The sequence below is a fragment of the Cydia amplana genome, chromosome 9, assembly GCF_948474715.1.
Source record: "Cydia amplana chromosome 9, ilCydAmpl1.1, whole genome shotgun sequence".
NCBI lineage: Eukaryota > Metazoa > Arthropoda > Insecta > Lepidoptera > Tortricidae > Cydia > Cydia amplana.
The window spans coordinates 9,530,708-9,553,824 of record NC_086077.1 but is presented as its reverse complement, the minus strand read 5'-3'; the positions used below and the strand labels follow the sequence as shown (position 1 = coordinate 9,553,824).

Here is a 23,117-nt window from a genome sequence, read left to right as displayed (position 1 = left end):
CGAGGGAAATATATTAACTGTAAAACATTACAAATCAAACCCAAATTAACGCTATTAAATACTTATTATTCAAAAACATCACTTAAACGTAAATTCTACCAACCAAGATAAGGAAGCAACTCAAAATTGGCATCAAATTGAATTGCCCCTCTTGGGGATAAAATGAAACTTTCTTATACGACTTTACAGAATAGAGAGAAAAAATATGTTCATTTCTTAAGTTGTAAACCAAAAGATACTGATCTCGGCACAAGAATGAGGGTGTAATTAAGAAAGGTTAAATACCAATCTGATTCCAACATGCAGTGCTCTCGCAGCGCAAGTGCTGGCGGCAGCGCGACGATGCTTCGATATTAGTAACGTTTTTACATGAGACTCCTGGTACTAACACCTATAACGCAGAAAGATTTCTTGTTATGTACTTATGTAAAAATATACTCAGTTAAAAAAGATTAAATGAACTCCATAAAATAAATAAAATTCCATATTACTTTTATATAATCGCATAGGTACCAATTATTTACCGGCAATGATTCGTTAGGTACTCGTATTGGATGTTTCCATTAAGGTTAATGGACTTAATCCCTCGGCTCTAATGGGTGATTGGATCCCTCGGCTTTCCCGAATCCAGCGATTATTCGCTGGTCCAGCTACACTTTCTTATACAAACACAATATTCCTTTTAGTCTTGCAAAAACAAATATTTCTAGAGTAAATAAACGCCTCCGGGCCTAGTCAAATTGCCAAATGTATTTAGGTATACTCTTGATAGTAAGGTTAGTATTTTGGCCTTTCTGAAAACCTATAGGTAACTACTAACTACACAGAAATTATAGCGGAAAAGTTCAGTTCACCTTTGAAATTGAAATCTTTTCGAAGGCCGCAAAAATATGTGACACGCTCCTAATATGGTTCCTGGTATGGTAACAAATAAGATCAGATATTTTTTCGTTGTGTAAAGTATTATTGCAGGTGACTGTACCAATAGTTTTTTAGCATTTCGTACTTCAAAGGAATAAAAACTTTTTACAAAAAAAAATCAAACCGACTTCAAAAAGGATGAAATAAGATATTATCCTTTTTGAAGTCTATGCGTTACCAACTGATATGTTTGAAGTCGGTGCCAAGCCAAGTAGTAACAATACCAGTCAAAATAATCAGCTTTATGGCTACTCCCATTTTTGACTGGTATTGTTACTACTTGGCTTGGCACCGACTTCAAACATATCAGTTGGTAACGCATAGACTTCAAAAAGAAAGTCGGTTTTATTTTTTTTGTAAAAAGTTTTTAATTTTTCATTTTTAGTTTTAACGCATTGTTAAGAGCGCGACACATGAATGAAAAAAAATCGGACTACTCTGTAAAAAGTTATGCGTCATACGTTACAATCGGTGAGTGAAAAATCAATCATCCCCTATTTTCCTACCCTTAAGGTTGGATTTTATTTTCCAAATTTATATGAGACCATCTTCGGGGCCAACTGTAAAAAGTTATGCGTGGTCATACAAAAAAAAAGAACTACTTTACGCGTCGACTTGAGAACCTTCTCCGTTTTTTTCGTCGGTTATAAAACGGAACCCTCATAAGATCACTTTGTTGTCTATCTGTTTGACTGTCAAGACACATCTCTAGAACGCGTGGAGGTATAGAGTTGAAATTAACCATGTACTCCGTACAGTGTCTGTGTCTCCCTTGAAGCTAGGAAAAATCAAACTTCTAAGTTAATGTAATAAAAAGATACGGCTGTTTGTTTATGCCATAAAAACGTATAACTCTCAGGGAATCAAAATTTGTAGGGTACTTTCTGTTGACCTAGAACTATAAAATTTGGCAAGTAATACATAGGAAAGCTACAATCATCTGTGAAAAAAAAACTGTAAAGGTGTGTGCGAAGCCCACAATTCACATTATGCTAGCGTGGGAAATAGCCCCAATCCCTATACAATGTGAGGCCAATGCCATGCGTAGGTATGTAGCTATAGAAGCTGACGAAGATGTACCAATGTAGTATGTAAATTCCAAAGTTTGTAAAACCGTACCTACTAATTTGACGCGAAGCAAATAAAATGCATGCAAAGACGTTGCAAAACGGATGACCTAAATTAACTTAGCAAGTGATGCATGTACTCACGTATACTGGGCTGACATCCTTGCTTCATAATTGGGGCTAGGCTGCGCCGGAGAGATTTAATTAAATCTTCCCCGCCCGCCATTATTCCGAGATTGACAGATTGACGCGGATATCCCTGTAATTAAATTTTATAGAGACACTCTAATTAACATCGTTTTTGGATTATAAATTTAGCTCGCAATTAATCTACAAAACAAAGAGTACTAAGTTTTCGAAAAATAAACACACTGTCATAAGCTAGTTTAAATTCTGTTAGATAATATTAGGGATTATTTTGTATCTAAGAATCATCTTCATCAGAACATTGATTAGATTAAGTCGTATGTCAAGATCAGCCTAAAGATCTCCGGAGAAGCTCATTGTACCTAATTTAAATCTTGAAACATAAAAGGATTTCTGGTAGGTATATTATCGACTATTGCAACAAAACTGCAACATTGTACTTAATGAATGAAGTCAGGCGAGCAAACAGTCCAAAATCCTCGGACACCGTGCACTCCGTGCAGGCCTTGCAGCCTCGTCCGCTGTATGTACCCATAGCCATTTTTAGGGTTCCGTAGCCAAATGGCAAAAAACGGAACCCTTATAGATTCGTCATGTCTGTCTGTCTGTCTGTCCGTCTGTCCGTCTGTCTGTCCGTCCGTATGTCACAGCCACTTTTCTCCGAAACTATAAGAACTATACTGTTGAAACTTGGTAAGTAGATGTATTCTGTGAACCGCATTAAGATTTTCACACAAAAATAGAAAAAAAACAATAAATTTTTGGGGTTCTCCATACTTCGAACTGAAACTCAAAAATTTTTTTTTCATCAAACCCATACGTGTGGGGTATCTATGGATAGGTCTTCAAAAATGATATTGAGGTTTCTAATATCATTTTTTTCTAAACTGAATAGTTTGCGCGAGAGACACTTCCAAAGTGGTAAAATGTGTGTCCCCCCCCTGTAACTTCTAAAATAAGAGAATGATAAAACTAAAAAAAATATATGATGTACATTACCATGTAAACTTCCACCGAAAATTGGTTTGAAGGAGATCTAGTAAGTAGTTTTTTTTTATACGTCATAAATCGCCTAAATACGGAACCCTTCATGGGCGAGTCCGACTCGCACTTGGCCGCTTTTTTTTAATGCGGTTAATTTTATTATTTCTTAACATTTTATTTAAATACTGATACTTATGATCAGGCATCGGAGTTTTTGTCGCATGGTAAGACTAATAGCAAGCTATGGAGTCGACATTTGCCATAAATGTAAACTCTTATTCATACTCATACTCATTTATTTAATTTATCTTAAAATGCCTTTAGAGCGGTCGGTCGTGTATATTATCTTAGTCGAATTATATAAAAAAATATTTCTTACTTACATTATGAATTCATAACTTCAACTATTTTAACATACAACTATACAAACTACATCGCTGCGAAAGACCTAATGTCATGTAGGTACTGACCGCTGATAAAATTGATTCGTCCAAATCGCACATCTGATTAATCTTTCCAATTTCTCGTTTAAATAAGTATGAAAGTATAGACGGACACATGTTGAAACGTAAAATATATTTCAAGTAAACAACTAATCAATGACAGTAGTGATAGAATTAATTCATAACTTTCTTAATTGCGGAAGGTTATTTTCTTAGGTGACAGTTCCATTCACTTTCGGCTCTATTGCAACAAATGAGGTTTAATAAATTAAACTCATATACGTAGTAACTATTTAGTATTCTGTTCTCATATTACATAAAGTTAAACATGAGTATGAGTATGAATAAGAGTTTACATTTATGGCAAATGTCGACTCCATAGCTTGCTATTAGTCTTACCATGCGACAAAAACTCCGATGCCTGCTTATGATACCTACACTAAAACTTGTGACAGATAAACAATTTATGTCTTTTTTTTTAATTAGTACACAGTTTGGTCGACATTGTGACCAGCGACTGCTTTTGTTGGGAGAAGATTGGTGACGTGGCCGGAAGGGCCATGTCACCACCAAGGACGAAAGGGAAAGGAAATTTACAGAAGTAAGAAAAGAGAAAAGCAAGAATAGAGAAGAGAAGAGAATTTATATGTCATGAACATGAACTTAGAAAAGAAAGAACCACAGATTATAGAGTCTGTGCGGAAAGAAAAGAGTCGTGGAATGTCTTGGGCCCCATACATTCCACGACTCTTCTCTTTCCGCACAGACTCTAGTACTTAATAGAACTTGGAGGATACAACTAAACGGAGTAGCCATTAACAGGCTTTCCTCTCTGTCGAAAATAGGCGGCCAACGGTCATACACAATGTATGGACTGACGTTTATCTGACATGGCTATTTTTACGTTACGCATACATTTGACGTTCCCCTCCCCCGCAAAAATCGGCAGACTGTTTTGTACAGAAAATTACAGACATGGCGTCTCCGTTTGATTATATCCTCCAAGTAATAGAACGAGCATAGTCGATTTGAGGTTGGTTTACCTACTCTATAAATGCCTTGAATGAAGGTTTTGCTACTATTTGTTTTTTACTGGTTTAAATGCGGAACAGTTCACTTGACGTAACTTTCATATGGTGACATTTGTCATCAGTTAAAAAATCACAAAATTTGTATTTATATTTTGATAACACAAACATGTTTTACCCTTTAAAATAAGGTAACTAATTAGTCGTTGCATTTGCTTTTAGTCGAGATATGTGTTTAATATAATTACATAATTTGTTAAATTGACGAGTTGTTTGTAGCAGTGCCTGAGATGATTGGGACAGGCAGTGCAGAAAATGCTGCGGCCGAAGCATTATCGACTGCTCCAGTCGAGCAAGTACAGGACCTGGAATCGGATCTAGAGGCCAACATGGTATTAGTTTCATTAAAATCCAATATCTCTGCAAACTACTTACACTGCAGTTTGTGCTCTATTACGCTTCAAATATTCACGTTATATCACAGAATAAATAATAGTACTAAGTACAGAAGACTCACTCTCTAACAAAACGCGTCTGTTACGATCAGCACAGATATGGCCGCTAGGTGGCGATAGCGCCACGCGCGGCTTGTGGCTTTCCCCAAAATTGGGGCCAAACGGATGTACTTTTAGCTACCTGTAGCAAAGCGACGAAATCGCGGAGTGAGACACGCCTGATTATATTTAGAACAAAAATAATTGAGCTGTACCTACTGTTCTCGAGAACGACTGACTATGGATGAATTGTCGATTGACGTCTTCCATACAGAACCGAGAACGTTCTCGGCAACGGCACAACTCTAGTAACTGTACCAAAGACAGAGGAAGACCGTGCAGCGCCATATAGTTGGACCCAACCACCGACCGCCCAAGGAGCCTACAAATACATATCTGCATCACTTTTTATTCACAACATTAAATATGTTTTAAATATATTTTTTTAACCACCACGTATGCAAAAAAACGCAGCGCTAGCGGATTTTCTATATTGGGTGCAGAACACATCTTCACACACCCGCCATCATCTTTTATCAAAGTTTGGATGAAAATGTAATTAATAACACAGGTACTATCCATATTTCACAGAAAATAACTGTAGAAGATGAAGACGTAGCCAGGTCAGAAGCCACATTTCGCTACACCATTAACAACATCAGTCAGCTTAAGGAACAAGTACTATCCCCACCATGCATCGTGAGATGTCTTCCGTGGAAGATCCTCGCCATGGTGCGTCAGACCACGACTCCGGAACGGCAGCAGCAGAAAGCGCTGGGAGTGTTTCTCCAGTGCAATGGAGAGAGCGACGCGCCGGGGTGGTCGTGCTATGGACTCGGAGAGCTGAAGCTGCTTACACACAAGCCTGACAAGGAACATCTGTGTAGAAAACTGCATCACATGTATCACTGGTAAGATTATTGTATAGTTCTGACGAAATATGAAAAACACTCGTGTCTCACCGTTTCCTCCTATTGTATCTATGGGTGATATATCGTCGATATTTTAAATAAATTGTAAGCGTATACTTTAACATCAAATCGAAATAAATTTGACAGCAAAGAAGATGATTGGGGTTTTGGACATTTCATTTCATGGAAAGATTTACTGAACCCCGACAACGGCTTCGTCAAAGACGACTCCATTACAATAGAAGCCCACGTGATCGCCGAAGCACCTCACGGCGTGTCATGGGACTCCAAAAAACATACCGGCTACATTGGTAAGAAATTACATGCCGGATACTTTGGTAAATATTATATTAACCTACCATTGTTGCCGCCATCGTCATAGCACCCTATCACATCACTTACCCAATATTCACTCCTTTCTGAGATTCATCATACATACCTTGAAAATTATTCCTTGCCAAATTTTGGCCGAATAAACTACGGTGTGTCTCTAGAATTAGCAGATTTTAAAGAGTTTGAGAAAGAGAATCTACCACCCAGTACACTGCGCGAGAAGGTGCATTAATGCAATATTTTCATAATATATAGTATTTTCTCGTATGTAGTTATCTACTGAAGAGAAGAGCTCGTATAATTTGCACCATCTAACATAAAATAAATCGTACTCAATACTCAACACCGGTTAAAATTAAATTTACGATTGGCGACCAACTGTGGGACATTCATTTTACTAGAAACATATTATTTTCCAGGACTGAAAAACCAAGGCGCTACCTGTTACATGAATTCATTGTTGCAAACCCTTTTCTTCACGAATGTCCTTCGTAAGGCCGTATACCAAATCCCGACGACGGGAGATGACAGTTCCAGTTCTGTGGCATTCGCTCTTCAACGAGTGTTCTACGACCTGCAGTTTTCTGATAAACCTGTTGCGACGAAGAAACTAACCAAAAGTTTCGGTTGGGAAACGCTAGACTCATTTATGCAACATGATGTCCAAGAATTTCTTCGGGTATGTAAATGTATCCTCCGATTTCCAGTTTCAGTTTTAACCTCGTGCCGCTCACCATATAAAATTATAGCCAAGGAAGTTAGAATCTTGTTGTATTTTCAATTAGGTTGAGTTGAATTTCATTTGTTCGAAAATTTTACGAGACAAATGAAATGCTACCTACTTTGTTTTTAATTAAGGTCGACATTCCATCGAAACTGAGTGTACATCCTAATGTACATTGGGCGGCACGAGGTTAAGCTAGAAATTGAGTAAGTGCGGCATTTTGAGACCCAACGTAGTACCTATGTATCTACATGGTACGATTTGTCCGACAAAAATATGCACTACTCTTACCAACCAGAAGTGAATGCCTGTGTAAGGCCTGAGTGGACGCTCGAGTTGGGCGTACAGCGGGGCGCGGCGTGCGGCGTGCATGTTAAACAAATGCAAACGTATAGGAGCGGCCTTAGTGCACGCTGCTCAAATCCCTTGGGAGCTCTACGCCACGCTGCACGCCCCGCCGAACGCTCCGTTTCGAGCATCCACTCAGGCCTTACACTAACCTCGCAAAATTTTGATTTACTATAAACTCGAAAAAACGTAACAAGTTAAAGCAGTTTATAATTTCAGGTATTACTAGATAAGTTAGAAAATAAGATGAAAACGACAGTAGTAGAGGGAACCGTACCGAAATTATTTGAAGGAAAAATGACGTCTTTTATCAAATGCAAAAACGTCAACTGCACAAGCACGCGCGTCGAAAGTTTCTACGATATTCAACTTTGCGTTAAGGGGAAGAGCAACAGTAAGTTTCATGAAATGTAATCTTGAGAAAAGTTTATAAATGTTAACTACCCTAAGTTAAGAACTTTTAATGTTATTGGTTTCCGTCGGTCAAGTGGACTGAATTAGATTTATAATTAATATGTTATTAATATAATTGTATTTAACTGATGTAAAATAAAATGATTGTGAATTACTTGAGACCTCGCGTGACCCTAGGGCTTGCTCATTCCTAGGTCAACGAATAGGCATAGCCATCCAGCGGGGTAATGTAGCCAGCCTGATGGGCACCCTTCCGCAGGGCACAGACTTGGGGGACCTTTCATAGGTGGGGTTTTTAATCGACTTCCAAATCTAAAAGGAGAAGGTTATCAATTCGGTTGTATGTTTTTTTTATGTTTGTTATTTCTATTGTTGTTTATTTTTTAGGAAAGTTTATTTTAATGTTAGTTTAGTTTTGTAGGTAGTATTTAAGTGTTTTATTACATAGTTATTATGACATGAAATTTATTCCTAAAATGATTGATTTTTATTTCACTTTTGTGTCCGGTCACGCGGTGTGTCCTGTTACTCCTAAATTTTAACTTCGACATTTTTTTCGTAGAAGCAAATGCCACTGACCTGCTTAGCAGAATAGTTTAGCTAGTGCTTAGTCGAGTGGGCGTGTTTGTTAAAAGTTTTCAAGTCCCAAAGGCAAACTTTGCTTACTGACTGTTGTCTTAGACAACATCCTGGGTAAACTACTTTCCCGCCACTATCGGTGTACATTCGATCCGTAGCTCTATCCCTATTGCTACGGCACTACTTTTCTAATATATATATATAGAAGGTAGCTAAACGATGATCGGTGATCTGGGGGCCTAACCAAGATGACAATCGTTTACGCTACGACTTCGAAACGCTTTATGTCTCTCTATAACTCTTCCATATTAGTGCAATAGAGAGGCAGATGGCGTTTCGTTGTCGTAGCGCAAACGATTGTCATCTTGGTTAGGCCCCCTGGCCAGCTACGGAGCACTGAAAGTGTAAATATTGTAGAATGTAATATATAGTTTCTTTTGGGTGCTAATACTAGTGTAAGACAAATATGGCATGATTCTCTTATATGTTTGAAATGAGACAGTCCTTTGACAAACTATATGTCCTAAATTACGCAGGATTACCTATAATTTGCTGACTTTTTCCAGTCTACGAGTCGTTCAAAGACTACATCAGCACGGAACTCCTCGAGGGTGACAACAAGTACGACGCGGGCGAGCACGGGCTGCAGGAGGCGGAGAAGGGGGTGCGTTTCGACGTGTTTCCCCCCGTGCTGCATCTGCACCTCATGCGCTTCCAGTACGACCCGCTTACGGACGCTTCCGTCAAGTTCAATGATAGGTATTACCTACAATACCTATGCAGAGACTAAAAAATATGTTACTAGCATGAGCGTAGAGGGAGAGGATTTGCCAACCTAGCGAACAAATAATAAAAAAAATAAAAGTAATTTTAACGTCACCACATTTTGTCTTTTGTTTACAGGTTCGATTTCTACGAGGAGATCAACTTGGACCCGTACCTGCAGGAGACCCCGCCGTCTCCGGCGCATTACACGCTGCACGCCGTGCTCGTGCACTCGGGCGACAACCACGGCGGACACTACGTCGTGTTCATCAACCCTAAGGGCGACGGCAAGGTACGTCAACTGAACCTTATGTCTATAGCTGTAAGGTTTGAAGTCGATAGACAAACGAGACGCCGGCCGACTAGGTTTAGGTATTTATTTTTCCGTTCTGAGTTAACTTCAAAAACAAGCATATTATACCGCTTAACAAAGAGCACAATGCATCTTTCGTACGCAGTAAATTTGAATTTCAGCGCAAAAATATTTTTATAAGAAATTTGAAAATATCAAGAAAATTGCTATTGCTGATTGCTGTAAGTATTCATAATTAATAGTGAAACTCTATTAGGTACCTAAACATGGTTTTGTTTTTCAGTGGTGCAAATTTGACGACGACGTGGTGTCCCGCTGTACCAAGCGGGAAGCCATCGAGTACAACTTCGGGGGCAAAGAAGACGCGCCGCATCTCGCTCGCCGCGCTACCAGCGCCTACATGCTCATCTACATACAGTTCAGTATAGTATCTACAACAAGTTAGAGTAATCCATACATTGTTCATCCTCAAAACCTATGTATGTCCGTGTGGAGCAGCCGAGCAGACCGTACACCACACGGTATTTGACTGTCCTCTAACCAAATACCAAGGGCAAGTTGAAGATCTGACCACCTTAACAATAGAAGCGGTACAGTACTTAAAAACTGTAAATCTCTGAAGTAGAGTAACACAAAAAGCCATACGAAAAAAAAAAAATGTATGTATGGGTGTACGAAAATCTATGTGGAAAGGAAAGCGTTTCTTCTTTATCCGCGATCCCGGACACGCACGGCCGTCCGCTCAGTGATCATTAAGCTGCGTTCAGAGAACCTGAACTCACTCCACATTTAGCCCGGGGGGTAGTACTGGGTGAACATAGAGTATTTTTCGGACATCGACCGCCTTGAGAAAGGAAAGGAAAATGACAGATCGAATACCATGCTGGCGAGACCGACTATATAGGTACAACTTATATCTGTAGATATCTAAACGTTACCAAAAAACAATAAGGTACTTAGTTGATTCAATTACTCTATTGACCAGCGAATAACTAGTAGGTGTACATATATTGTATTTGTCTGGATTTTTCCACTGAACGAAACTCTGAAATCACAGCCCATCTCATTTTATTCCCATTTATTACTTATAAAAATTGTCCGTCGATTGGCAATCGTATATAACCGTGATAACGGGTATGATTGATGACCGGTCTGATTGAACCATAGACTACCCGCGCTCACACACTGCATTACTTATATATAAGCATTTACGCTAAACCAGTGGCTCCTAGCCTTTTCAGTCCGGTCACCCCTATGACTAACTAGGGAACCTGATTTTACCCCTCCTCCCAATGGTACTTAATAAAAAATAAAACGTGTACGTTTGTTGTATTGTTATATTAGATTAGCTTATTACCCCCGTAAAATACCAGTTTTACCCCCGTGGGGGTAATCGCCCAGGTTAGGAACCACTGCGCTAAACGGACGCCCGTTTACCACCCTAGAGTCTGTGCGGAAAGAGAAGAGTCGTGGAATGTATTGGGCCCCATACATTCCACGACTCTTCTCTTTCCGCACAGACTCTACTTAGTTCGACGTTAACTAACCACCCTACACACTTACACAGTTCAGTTGTATCCTAACTCACAGACTATATTTACAACTTTAACCTATTGATAATGTGCTATTTCATTGAGTTCAGGAAACAGGAGAGCCTACAGCGAACATCGGAAATAGAAATTTCGTTATCTGCGTTGTTTCTATAACTCGAATATGCAAGGCCAATAGAGTGCGAGAGATTCGGCTGTCATACTGCCGTATTCGAACTTCAAGATATTCACAAGAGACGACACGTACTAGATCTATTCTAGATACGTTATAGTTTAGATTTCAACTAGTTCTCTTTTGCAGCGCAATTCGGGCAACCAATGTCACTTTTACGTTAGATAGAGTTAGATATCTAATAGATGTGAATTAGATCTCTAAGCCATATCTTGTGGAAATCGTTCAAGAGTATCTCCAGAATCGCGCAAATGTCAAATTTGACAGGTTAGATCTTAAACATATCGTTATCGTATCTTAGTGATGACTAAAAGATATCTTATAGATGTCTATTTCAAAATCCGAAACGTACTCCATCTGAAAAGTAAGAGATCTGTGGACTTAACTAATGCGCTGCGTACGCCCAGCGTCCACTGCTCAAAGCAGAACGGCTATAACATTTCGAGTAGCTCATACGACGTTACAGCTTTTAACTTTTACCGACACTGTGATAGGTGACATTTATATTGATAACTTTTATAAATGAACTTTAAAAAATGGGTATTTTTTAGCATAAATAGACTTATACGTAAATAAAAAAATATTTAACGTCATCTCGTCATTGACGGTTCTCGCGGCGTTGTATGGGGGTTGGCAGCCTTCTTTATTTACTCTGGCGTGAACGCTAACCAATACGTTTGTACTTGAATCCCAATAGGTATATGAACAATGCAATAATTCACCCACTTGATTGTCTCGAGAGTCAATAATCCACGTAGATCTCTTGTCTTCAGGACGTCCCAGCTGAAATACGTGCTCCAAGACGTCTCCGAGACCGACATCCCGGCCGATCTGTGCGAGCGAATCAACGACGAGATGCGATACGAGATGGTAAGAACATGTAAATATCGATTTACCGCTTGCAATCCATTATTTTTCTTTTTTTTCGAACGGATAAGCATTAAGCTTTACGCTTTCAGGCGGCAGAAAAGTAAAATGCAGAAAAATCAAATCTGACACCTCAGTCAGTTCAGCAAAGTACTACGCGAGGATTTTCAACGCACTAAAACAGTTCTTCACTTTGCAGGCCCTAGCTGGCTCAAAGTATAAAGGCAGATAGTGGAGTCGCCGAGTCTTTTAATTATAGCAAACCTATATTTTATAAAAGTTTACAATACCCAGAATATTTGCTTAAACTGTGCAGTCTACCAAACTTGTAAAATTTGAATGTAGGTTATTATAAATGTATCTGTTATTTACCGTGTCTGTTGTTACTACATATTTTTGTATTGTTGTTAATAAAATTTGTTGCACAATTATTTACGTATTTTTAGTATTTAGGTATAAATCTAACCCACTACCGCATAAAATTAACTAATGATAATGACATCTCTGTTGGTATCAGGTATCAGATTGGTTCACAGAATCTACAATGTCGCTCATGCCAACTCACGCTTAAAGATAATTGAGGTGCTTGTGCCAAAGCGAAGCCATCACAAAATATAACATTTCTTGAGTGCGAAAGAGGCAAACTACAAACTACAAATGAAAAAACGTCACCGAACTGTAAAATACGACAACGTTCTAACAACCAACATAAAGGCAACTAATTTACGCAATCACTGTATAATTATTTCTTAATTCAATACTTTCTATGACCGTTCATCATTCCGATTTTGATCGCACTTTTGATATTAGACACGCAGTCTTGTAGCAGATCTGTTCTTAAAACTAACTAGACTAACCTAATTTAGATAGGTATAATATTATCTTCTACTAAGTTTTCTTATACAATCAATATCAATCACTCACATTCAATCAGATCAAGCCAGGTTTAGTAAATCTCCATCTGGGTCATAGATGCTGGGTACATTTTCATTTGTCAATAGATCATCTCGAGAATCCTAAACAATCATAAGCGTCGTTTGGCATACCTAATGCTGGATACACACACGCATGAAAGTGAATAGAATGGGCACAAAACATCAATGCTTGTCACGTATGCTGGCAGACCCTTGATGGAAAAGCCATCTGTCCCTTCCACACGACCTATTCAGCCCACTTTAATACTCTATCATATTTGCTAACGTTATACGGCATTTAAATATCTTCGTTCGTCCCTAATATTTATACCTACGAGCAGACTATTTATGTATTTGTGGTGATACTGAAGCGATTCATGCGTAAGTCGCACGCGATTTTACTTCGGACACAGACGGAGAGACAGACACAGTATATATGTCAGGTACACAGTAAGCACCGCTGCCAACATGTAATGAAATGCGTCGATTTAATCCAGCAACTGATTTATTTATATTTATTAACTATGTACGTACATTACAACATACAGATAAAACAATTGAAAGCTATAATACGACCTCTGTCAGTACAGGGTTAATAATAGATTGAACCTAAGTAGATAAAGGCTAATATTCCCTGCAAATACCTGACGCGAGTCATAATCACAGTATCTAACCTTATTATCAGACTGCAACCTCGGAGTCTGGTAAAACCTCCGCCATTCTTGCTACCCATCAGTGTCTGTGGCCCCGTGGGAATGCATTGTTTAGAGCAGTCTTAATTGTACCCGCCGCTTGTTATGAATTTTAAAACGCACAAACAAGACGTGTGATGCTCAGACGTCAGAGAGCTTCCCTGGGCGACAGGTTATGAACAGTTCATACGGAGATTGGATGGGGCACGAACAGAGTGAGGTGAGGTAGCTTGCTAATAATTGCAGATAAGATTTAAGATAACGTGCATGCAATGCATGCATTCTCTGCGGAAACTTACTAAGGGTTTAGTAAATTATTGGTGCCTTTTATATGCCTATATGAGGTTGGCCGGACGAAGTATTCTTTAAATCTAAAACAAAATGTGTATATATACAAACTTCACATAGGTAGGTAGGTCATTCATAATACCATTAATAATCTAAATCGTTGCAATAGGCCAGTCGTGCTTAATTAGTATAACAACCTAAGTCCTAACTTCTGAGAGGTCCTTTGATGAATTATTCGTATTATTATTAAACCGTCTCGTCTGGAATATTAGGTAGATACCTCTACTTTACTAGAAGGCATGTTAATATCACCTTTGAGTAAGATTTACAGCAGCTAATTTCTGGCTTTGCTTTGATTAGTTTTAACAAGATAGATACCTATATTAGATATTATCGTTCGAGGGCGTAAATTTATTGTAATTACTAATAACTTACTCGTATTAGTAAGTACTTTATCATCGAAGTTTTCGCTTACAAAAACTAATAGTTTCGGCTCATCATGACATCTCTTTGTAATTTATTATAAAGTTCCAGCCGTAATACCCCGTTTTGATTTTTTATTCATGCGTTTAAGAGAAAATATATTAATATTGTTAAATCTTAAACTTAACTATTACGTAACGTTCAACCTAACGCTAATTAAAAACTATACTTGAACAGCGATACTGTTTTCAGCTAGTTAAGCTAGAATTTTAAACAGCGACGTTCATACTAGAGCCATAAATCGGCTTGACACGTGATAAATTAGGCGCTATCCGGTGTCCGCGCACAAAATATCAAACCAGCTTATTTATCGTCGGTTCATTTCAGCGACAAACCGCTACCATTTAATACAGTGGCCGGGACGATTGCAATTGACTGCGAATCTGGGTGCAATGGATGCACGCCGTATATTATCCTTGGCAGCTAAATTATTTTATTAGCCGAGCTCGGACGTGAAAGTTTCAAACTGGAGACCGAGAATTTGAATCCGGTTCCGTACCAATAAATGGTCCATTATGGTAATTTGGTCTGGTTACGTAAACACTAAAGTAATTTACTTACTCGGCAACCGGCGCTATTTTTGAAACCACTTTTAGCTACCAGCGCCTATACATTTTGTAGGTACTATCTTTTTCATACATATTATATGTATCTAATTTGCTAATGTATAGGTACCTACTACCCACAGATAAATTTTCAATGAATGGATTGAATTCTCAATATCTCACGTGTTAGATATTTGCAGCCATCCCTTTTCCAAACAAATAGACAAAGTAAATCATAGGCGATGGTTACAAATGCGCCGCCTCTGTCTTCGGCCTTTTTGTCCCAGTAATGAAACGGCTAGGCGGTTCCCATCGGCCACAGAGTACATCATGCATCATAGGAAAACCAGTATAAACTCGGTCTCCGATTGTGTATAGTTGTTATGGACCTCAACGACACAATTATACTGGTTCTCTTGTAGTGGTACGCATGGAAAGCGAAGGATATAGCCCAGGATGACGCATCAATCAGGCTAATCCAATCACGGGGAGTCAAATCAAAAATAACGACGTTACTTGAGTGAGTTGGACATTTTTCATTTCTTTTCACTTTTTATGTCTTATTTGAAGACAGTTCGCGGATTATTACGTTCTTCGTAAGCCAGTTGAATGTCAGTTGAACAAATCGGCTCAGGACCGCTTCGGCCTCAGTTTCATTTCGTCATCTCCATAAATCGTCCACAGTGCCATGTCGTCAGCCTACAATTCCTAAATCGTCACCTTCCTAACTTGCCTACTTTCTGATATCGTCAATACCCCATTTTGTCTAAATTCCTATTTTGACCATAGTGCCAACTCGTCCAATATCTGATATCGTCAATATACCATTTTTGTCTACGTTCCTATTTCGACCAAAGTGCCAACTCGTCCGCGTTCTTTTATTTGAATTGAGAATGTAGAATTAATACTGATTGTCACTTAAACTGTCAGAAGCAGCACACATTTTATTCAAATAAAATATTTTTTCTAGCTCAATAGGTATCTAAGAAAGACAGATAAATAGGTAGTTACAAGTGTTTTTTTTTTCAGAGATGGACAACGAATATAGCCAATCAATACTACTTGGATTTGTAGAGGAAGCTTATCAAGCTGAAACACAAGAGTTTTTCAGGTTGAGATCAACCGATTCTACACCTGACCTGTACGTACATCGTGGCACACAAACACTATGTAGTTGACGAGTTGGCACTGTGGTCTAAATAGGAATGTTGACGAGTAAGCACTATGGACGAATTAGGAGTGTTGACGAATCGGCACTGTAGTCTAATTAGGAATATAACCAAGTTACTACAGTGGCCCACGTAAGAAAGCGGGCGAGATAAGAAAGTGACGATATAGGAATGCTGGCGAATCGGAACAGTAGACCAAATGCGAATGAGAACTACTTAAGAAGTTGCCGAAATGAAACTGAGGCCGAAGCGGTCCTGAGCCAACAAATCGTGTACCTATAGAAAGCAAAGGTTATTTAGTTCAGAATATTTCTTACATTAAATTTAAATCTTAGAGTAGTTAAGTTCTTATTCCCGTTTCGGTAAATTAGGCCTGTCTTGCGTTTATTTTAATATACTTACCTATACTTAGTTCGTTCCTACTAAACATTCAATAGTAAAAATGTATAGTTCGGCGGGTGATTTACCCGTAGCCACTTATCACACAGTCACAGTCGTATAGGTATCATAATTAAAAATTCTAGTTTGCTTTTTATTTAGTCATAACACAAACATAAAAGTACTTCCTATCCACTACAAACTCATCCCGCTCATCCGTCCCGAAACTCCCGAATATCGTTGGATCTCGAGTTCAAAGCTGGAGCGTTAGTTATAGCTAGAACAATATGCAAATAAAACTAGACCTCGGATTTTGAAATATAAAAAAACGGTAAGTCTCTCCGGACGGCAATTACCGGGAGTCCCGACGGCGTAATCCGGCGGACGACGAAAAACTCTTCCTAATTAATAGTACAGCTTCTGGATTAATTAGTGCCGATCTCCAGCCACTCTTTATTATTTGAATTCAGCCGGCTAACAAACCTATCATTAAAGCTGTAGTCGGAAAAGTTAAACTTTCCACGCTGTCTAGCCTTAGCACGGCTTTTTACGGATTTCATGCCTCAGAACGAGCATAATTATCTAAGTTTTACGCAAGCTACGCCGCTATGCAAGACTGTTTTGTCTTTGGCTAAATAAAGTTGCCCGATTAATTCAAAACTTTATTGCATTGCACCAACTTGCATTAGTAATTACTATCCACTTCTTGTTTAAGAATTATTAATTGACCTAACTTTACCCCGCTACGGGGAAATGAGATGTCCCCAACGTTACTTCTTGAAACGAACTTACGCTGAAGTGAAGAAGTCAAGTGGCTGGCACTGGCCTGGTTGGTGTGAAATTTTGCTGCACAATGTTTTATACTCGTGTAGAATATACAATAACCAACATACAAATCCACGCGTGCGAACTCCCGGGCAACCGTTAGTATCATTATAAAAGGATGTTCACCAAGTTCCAGCGACACCATTATCTGGTTCCAATATAATTATACAGTACTAGCTGTAGCCCGCGACTTCGTACGCGTGGATTTGTATATTGGTGGTTATATATTCTACATTAGCTTAGAACATTGTGCAGCAAGAGATTGCGGTAGGACGGTTAATCATTTGTTAATTATTAATATTATACAACGCATGAGACTTTCACAACCTACGAAGTTTCAAGCCCCTAACTGAATAAAATTGTCCTCGTTATAATCCCTCTAAACCCCCTTAGAAGATTTTCATGTCCTCTATTTAATAAAACCTACTACCTAACTACCTATTTACGAAGTTTGAAGTTCCTAGCTTTAAATAAAATTTGAACCCTATACAAACTTTCAACCCCTTTTTAATCATTTTAGGGGATGATTTTTTAAAAGCTGAAATTATTTTTCTTGTATTCTAATAATATGCCTTTATACAACGATTCAAGTCCCGCACTCAAAAAAATGTTTGGCCTCCAAACAAATTTTCAACCCCTTTTTCACCACCTCGGGGGATGAATTATCAAAATCTCTGAAATTAGTTTTCTTCTCTTTTGACAAAATACATTTTTACGAAGTTTCAAGTTTGTAGCTTTAAATAAAATTTGAACCCTATACAAACTTTCACCCTGTTTTAACCCTGTTAGGGGATGAATTTTACAAAACGCTAAAATAACTTTTCCTGTCTTCTAATAATATCCCCAAATAGAAAGATTCAAGTCGCGCATTCGAAAAAATGTTTGATATCCATACAAACTTCCAACCCCTTTTTCACCACCTTAGGGGATGAATTTTCAAAAACGCTGAAATTAGTTTTCTTGTATCTTAATTTAATACCTTTTTGCAAAGTTTCAAGTTCCTAGTTTAAAATAAAATTTGCACCCTAAGACGAAGTTTCATCCTCTTTTTATCCCCCTTAGGGGTTGAATTTCCAAAAACGTAGCAATTACTTTTTTTTGGAATCGGCTATTATGCCTTTCAAAGAAGTTTCAAAGCATTTCAACCCCTTTTTAACCCTGTTGGGGGATGAATTTTACAAAACGCTGAAATTATTTTTCCTGTATTTTAATAATATCCCGAAATACAAAGATTCAAGTCCCGCGTTCGAAAAAATGTTTGATATCCATACAAACTTTCAACCCCCCTTTTTACCACCTTAGGAGATGATAATTCAAAAACGCTGAAATTCGTTTTCTTGTATTTTAATAACATATATTTTTACGAAGTTTCAAGTTCTTAACTTAAAATAAAATTTGAACTCCATACAAACTTTCAACTCCCTTTTAAATGAGGGGATGAATTTTACAAAACGCTGAAATAACAAATAACCTTTCCTGTCTTCAAATAATATCCTCAAATACAAAGATTCAAGTCCCGCACTCTCAAAAATATCTGATCTCCGTACAAAATTTCAACCCCATTTTTACCACCTCGGGGGATGAAGTTTTAAAAACGCTGAAATTAGTTTTCTTGTTTTTTTTTAATTTAATACCTTTTTACGAAATTTTAAGGTCCTAGCTTAAAATAAAATTTGCACCCCAGGACAAAGTTTCATCCCCTTTTTTACCCCCTTAGGGGTTGAATTACCTAAAACGTCGCAATTCCTGTTTTTTGTCATCGGCTATTATGTCTTTCTAAGAAGTTTCAAAGCATTTGTAATGGATTCAAACTTTCAACCCCTTTTTAACCCTGTTAGGGGATGAATTTTCAAAAACGCTGAAATTACTTTTCCCGTCTTATAATAATATCCCCATATACAAAGTTTCAAGTCCAACACTCATAAAAATATTTGATCTCCATACAAACTTTCAACCCCTTTTTCACCACCTTGGGGGATGAATTTTCAAAAACGCTGAAATTACTTTTCCTGTCTTATAATAATATCCCCATATACAAAGTTTCAAGTCCAACACTCACAAAAATATTTGATCTCCATACAAACTTTCAACCCCTTTTTCACCACCTTGGGGGATGAATTTTCGAAAACGCAGAAATTAATTTTCTTGTTTTTTAATTTAATACCTTTTTACGAAGTTTCAAGGTCCTAGCTTAAAATAAAATTTGCACCCCAGGACAAAGTTTCATCCCCTTTTTACCCCCTTAGGGGTTGACTTACCTAAAACGTCGCAATTCCTTTTTTTTGTCATCGGCTATTATGTCTTTCTAAGAAGTTTCAAAGCATTTGTAATGGATTCAAACTTTCAACCCCTTTTTAACCCTGTTAGGGGATGAATTTTCAAAAACGCTGAAATTACTTTTCCCGTCTTATAATAATATCCCCATATACAAAGTTTCAAGTCCAACACTCACAAAATTATTTGATCTCCATACAAACTTTCAACCCCTTTTTCACCACCTTGGGGGATGAATTTTCGAAAACGCAGAAATTAGTTTTCTTGTTTTTTAATATAGTACATTTTTACAAAGTTTCAAATTCCTAGCTTAAAATAAAACTTGCACCCCATACAACATTTCATCCCCTTTTTAACCCCCTTAGGGGTTGAATTTTTCAAAATCGCTTCTTATCTCTTGTATACTTTATAAATTCAACCTAGTGTGCAAATTTCAACTTTCTAGCTTTTGTAGTTTCGGCTCTGCGTTGATGAATTAGTCAGTCAGTCAGTCAGTCAGTCAGTCAGTCAGGACACTTGCATTTATATATATAGATAATCATTCCGAATAGGACCCCAGTTCGGTCTTCCCTCCCACGAAATGAGAACCTTTCATAATGATAATTGGACCCTGGAAGGTAATAACTTCTATTCCAAAAGAATCAAGTTGTGTCTTCCAAGTCCAACTAGGTAAGACAGGTTTTTATAGGTACTTATGTTACACTAGCTGTTGCCAGCGACTTCGTCCGCGTGGATTTGTATGTTGGTGGTAATATATTCTACATGAGCATAGAGCATTAATGCGGCAAAATATAGTAGTCTTCTTCTTCTTCTTTAATTACCATGCCCTAACGGATGTCGGCGACCACCTAAAGAAGATAGCAGTAGGGACTGTTAATAATTATACAAAGCATGAAATTTGTCTGTCACAAACTACTCATGAAGTTTCAAGCTCCCTAACTGAAAAAAAAAATTCTCGATAGAATCCCTCTTGCGTGGCCCTTAGAAGATTTTCAACTCCACTATTAAAAAAAAATCGCGCCCGATGCATACTTTCAACCCTTTTTCACCACATTGAGGGATGAATTTTCAAAAACGCTGAAATGAGTTTTCTTCTCTTTTAATAAAATACATTTTTACGAAGTTTCAAGTTCCTGGCTAAATTTGAACCCCATACAAACTTTCAACCCCTTTTTAACCCTTTTAACTCATGACCCGCACCGCACTCACAAAAATGTTTGATCTCCATACAAATTTTCAACCCCTTTTTCACCACCTTGAGAGATGAATTTTCAAAAACGCTGAAATTAGTTTTCTTCTCTTTTAATTAAATACGAAGTTTCAAGTTCCTAGCTTAAAATAAAATTTGAACCCCATACAAACTTTCAACCCCTTTTTAACCCTTTTATAGGATTATTTATATAAAACGCTGAAATTACTTTTCTTGTATTCTAATAATATGCTTTTGTACAAAGATTCAAGCCCCGCACTCACAAAAATGTTTGTTCTCCATACAAAGTTTCAACCTCTTTTTCACCACCTTGTGAGATAAACTTTCAAAAAGGCTGAAATTGCTTTTCTTGTATTTTAATAATATGCTTTTGTACAAAGATTCAAGCCCCGCACTCACAAAACTGTTTGTTCTCCATACAAAGTTTCAACCTCTTTTTCACCACCTTGAGAGATGAATTTTGAAAAACGCTGAAATTACTTTTCTTGTATTCTAATAATATGCCTTCATACAAAGATTCAAGTCCCGCACTCAAAAATCTCCATACAAATTTTCAACCCTTTTTTAACCCATTTAAGGGATGAATTTTTAAAAACGCTGAAATTACTTTTCCTGTCTTTTAATAATATCCCCAAATACAAAGATTCAAGTCCCGCGCTCGAAAAAATGTTTGATATCCATACAAACTTTCAACCCTTTTTTTCACCACCTTAGGAGATGAATTTTCAAAAACGCTGAAATTAGTTTTCTTGTATTTTAATTTAATACCTTTTTGCAAAGTTTCGAACTCCTAGCTTAAAATAAAATTTGCACCCCAAGACGAACTTTCATCCCCTTTTTAACCCCCTTAGGGGTTGAATTCCCGAAAACCTTGCAATAACTTTTTTTTTCTAATCGGCTATTATGCCTTTCTAAGAAGTTTCAAAGCATTTGTAATGGATTCAAACTTTCAACCCCTTTTTAACCCTGTTAGGGGATGAATTTTCAAAAACGCTGAAATTACTTTTCCTGTCTTATAATAATATCCCCATATACAAAGTTTCAAGTCCTGCGCTCGAAATTTTTTTTAATTTCCATACAATCTTTCAACCCCTTTTTCTCCACCTTAGGGGATGAATTTTCCAAAACGCTGAAATCAGTATTCTTGTATTTTAATAATATATCTTTTTACGAACTTTTAAATTCCTAGCTCAAAATAAAACTTGTACCCCATACAACCTTTCATCCCCTTTTTAACCCCCTTAGGGGTTGAATTTTTCAAAATCGCTTCTTATCTCTTGTACACTTTATAAATGCAACCTGGTGTGCAAAATTCAACTTTCTAGCTTTTGTAGTTTCGGCTGTGCGTTGATGAATCAGTCAGTCAGTCAGGACACTTGCATTTATATATATAGATTAATTGTATAAACTTTAGTTGTTAAGTAACTAATCAAAAGTTAGCAGTCGTTTTTGCTTGCTAGAAACATGTAATTAGAATTAGATAATAATATAAAGTGTTACCTGATAGGTACCACAATTTATTTTTTGAACTCTTTTATGGCATCAAAAGCGAAAATAAAATCGTCCTTTCAACTTTTATAGCACATAGATTGGCTAGTTGGGACTTAAAAGACTAAGTCCTTTATAAATTCAAATTCTGCAAAGAGGGTGCTGAATGTTATCAGGGCCATCCGTTAGGAGTTACACTTAATGAAGCCTCCCCGAGGAGTAATGTTTCCATTAGAAACGATTACCCTGAATGGAAACTTCGAGAACCGCTGAACACCCAACTATTATAGCTATTTAAACCCGCTAAGGGTATTGAATAGCTTTGTGATTGTTCCGATTTCGCCCGTATTGTTGTTAGTGATTGACTTCCGTCCATTCAGACTACCTACACTTAGAAAACGGAATATAAATAATATTAAATTAAGTATAGGTACTATAGTTATACAAAGACGTCGTCAGCGAAGAGTAGGATTCACTGCTTAAGATGAACAGGTTTAAAATGTCACCAAAGTTTAATATCGATCATATAAAACTACTACATTTACAGGTACTGTAACGTGATAAAAAGTAATCTCATACGCGGAACAAACTTCAGTGCTATATACTCTAGGTACTCTACCTATCATCAATAAATAGACCAGCCCTAGTAGCACGGTCGCATTTTTATCGTTTGTCACCATGCCTGTCACGTTCTAACAAGTATGTAAGTGCGAAAGTGACGGGCATAGTGATAGTCGATAAAAATGGAACCGTGCTGAGCCCGCTGATTACCACTGAACGTGAGTAGATAG

At 37.6% G+C, this 23,117-nt stretch overlaps 1 protein-coding gene across 7 annotated transcripts; it reads left to right on the top strand.

Moving 5' to 3' along the window:
* The first annotated feature begins 4,667 nt into the window (after nt 1-4,667).
* On the top strand, nt 4,668-12,489 carry LOC134651086 (ubiquitin carboxyl-terminal hydrolase 7-like). Of its 7 annotated transcripts, none has more exons than XM_063506074.1 (11): nt 4,668-4,781; nt 4,870-4,946; nt 5,676-5,995; nt 6,143-6,306; nt 6,748-7,007; nt 7,620-7,794; nt 8,960-9,152; nt 9,297-9,450; nt 9,755-9,888; nt 11,967-12,073; nt 12,153-12,489. In XM_063506074.1, the coding sequence occupies exons 2-11, from the start codon at nt 4,881-4,883 to the stop codon at nt 12,290-12,292; spliced, it is 1,713 nt and encodes a 570-aa protein (XP_063362144.1). In that variant the 5' UTR covers nt 4,668-4,781; nt 4,870-4,880; the 3' UTR covers nt 12,293-12,489. The 7 variants fall into 7 exon arrangements, with proteins under 7 accessions (XP_063362144.1, XP_063362145.1, XP_063362141.1 ...); XM_063506075.1 differs by having other exon boundaries at nt 4,870-4,982; nt 11,967-12,063; nt 12,260-12,489; XM_063506071.1 differs by having other exon boundaries at nt 4,870-4,982.
* Nucleotides 12,490-23,117: the final 10,628 nt, after the last annotated feature.

Excerpts from the sequence above, each read along its gene's own strand:
- LOC134651086 (XM_063506071.1), top strand. The coding sequence starts at position 4,881 with ATGATTGGGACAGGCAGTGCAGAAAATGCTGCGGCCGAAGCATTATCG. Across the intron at positions 5,996-6,142 it reads CTGCATCACATGTATCACTG|CAAAGAAGATGATTGGGGTT; the intron begins GTAAGATTATTG and ends TAAATTTGACAG. Across the intron at positions 9,153-9,296 it reads TCCGTCAAGTTCAATGATAG|GTTCGATTTCTACGAGGAGA; the intron begins GTATTACCTACA and ends TTTTGTTTACAG.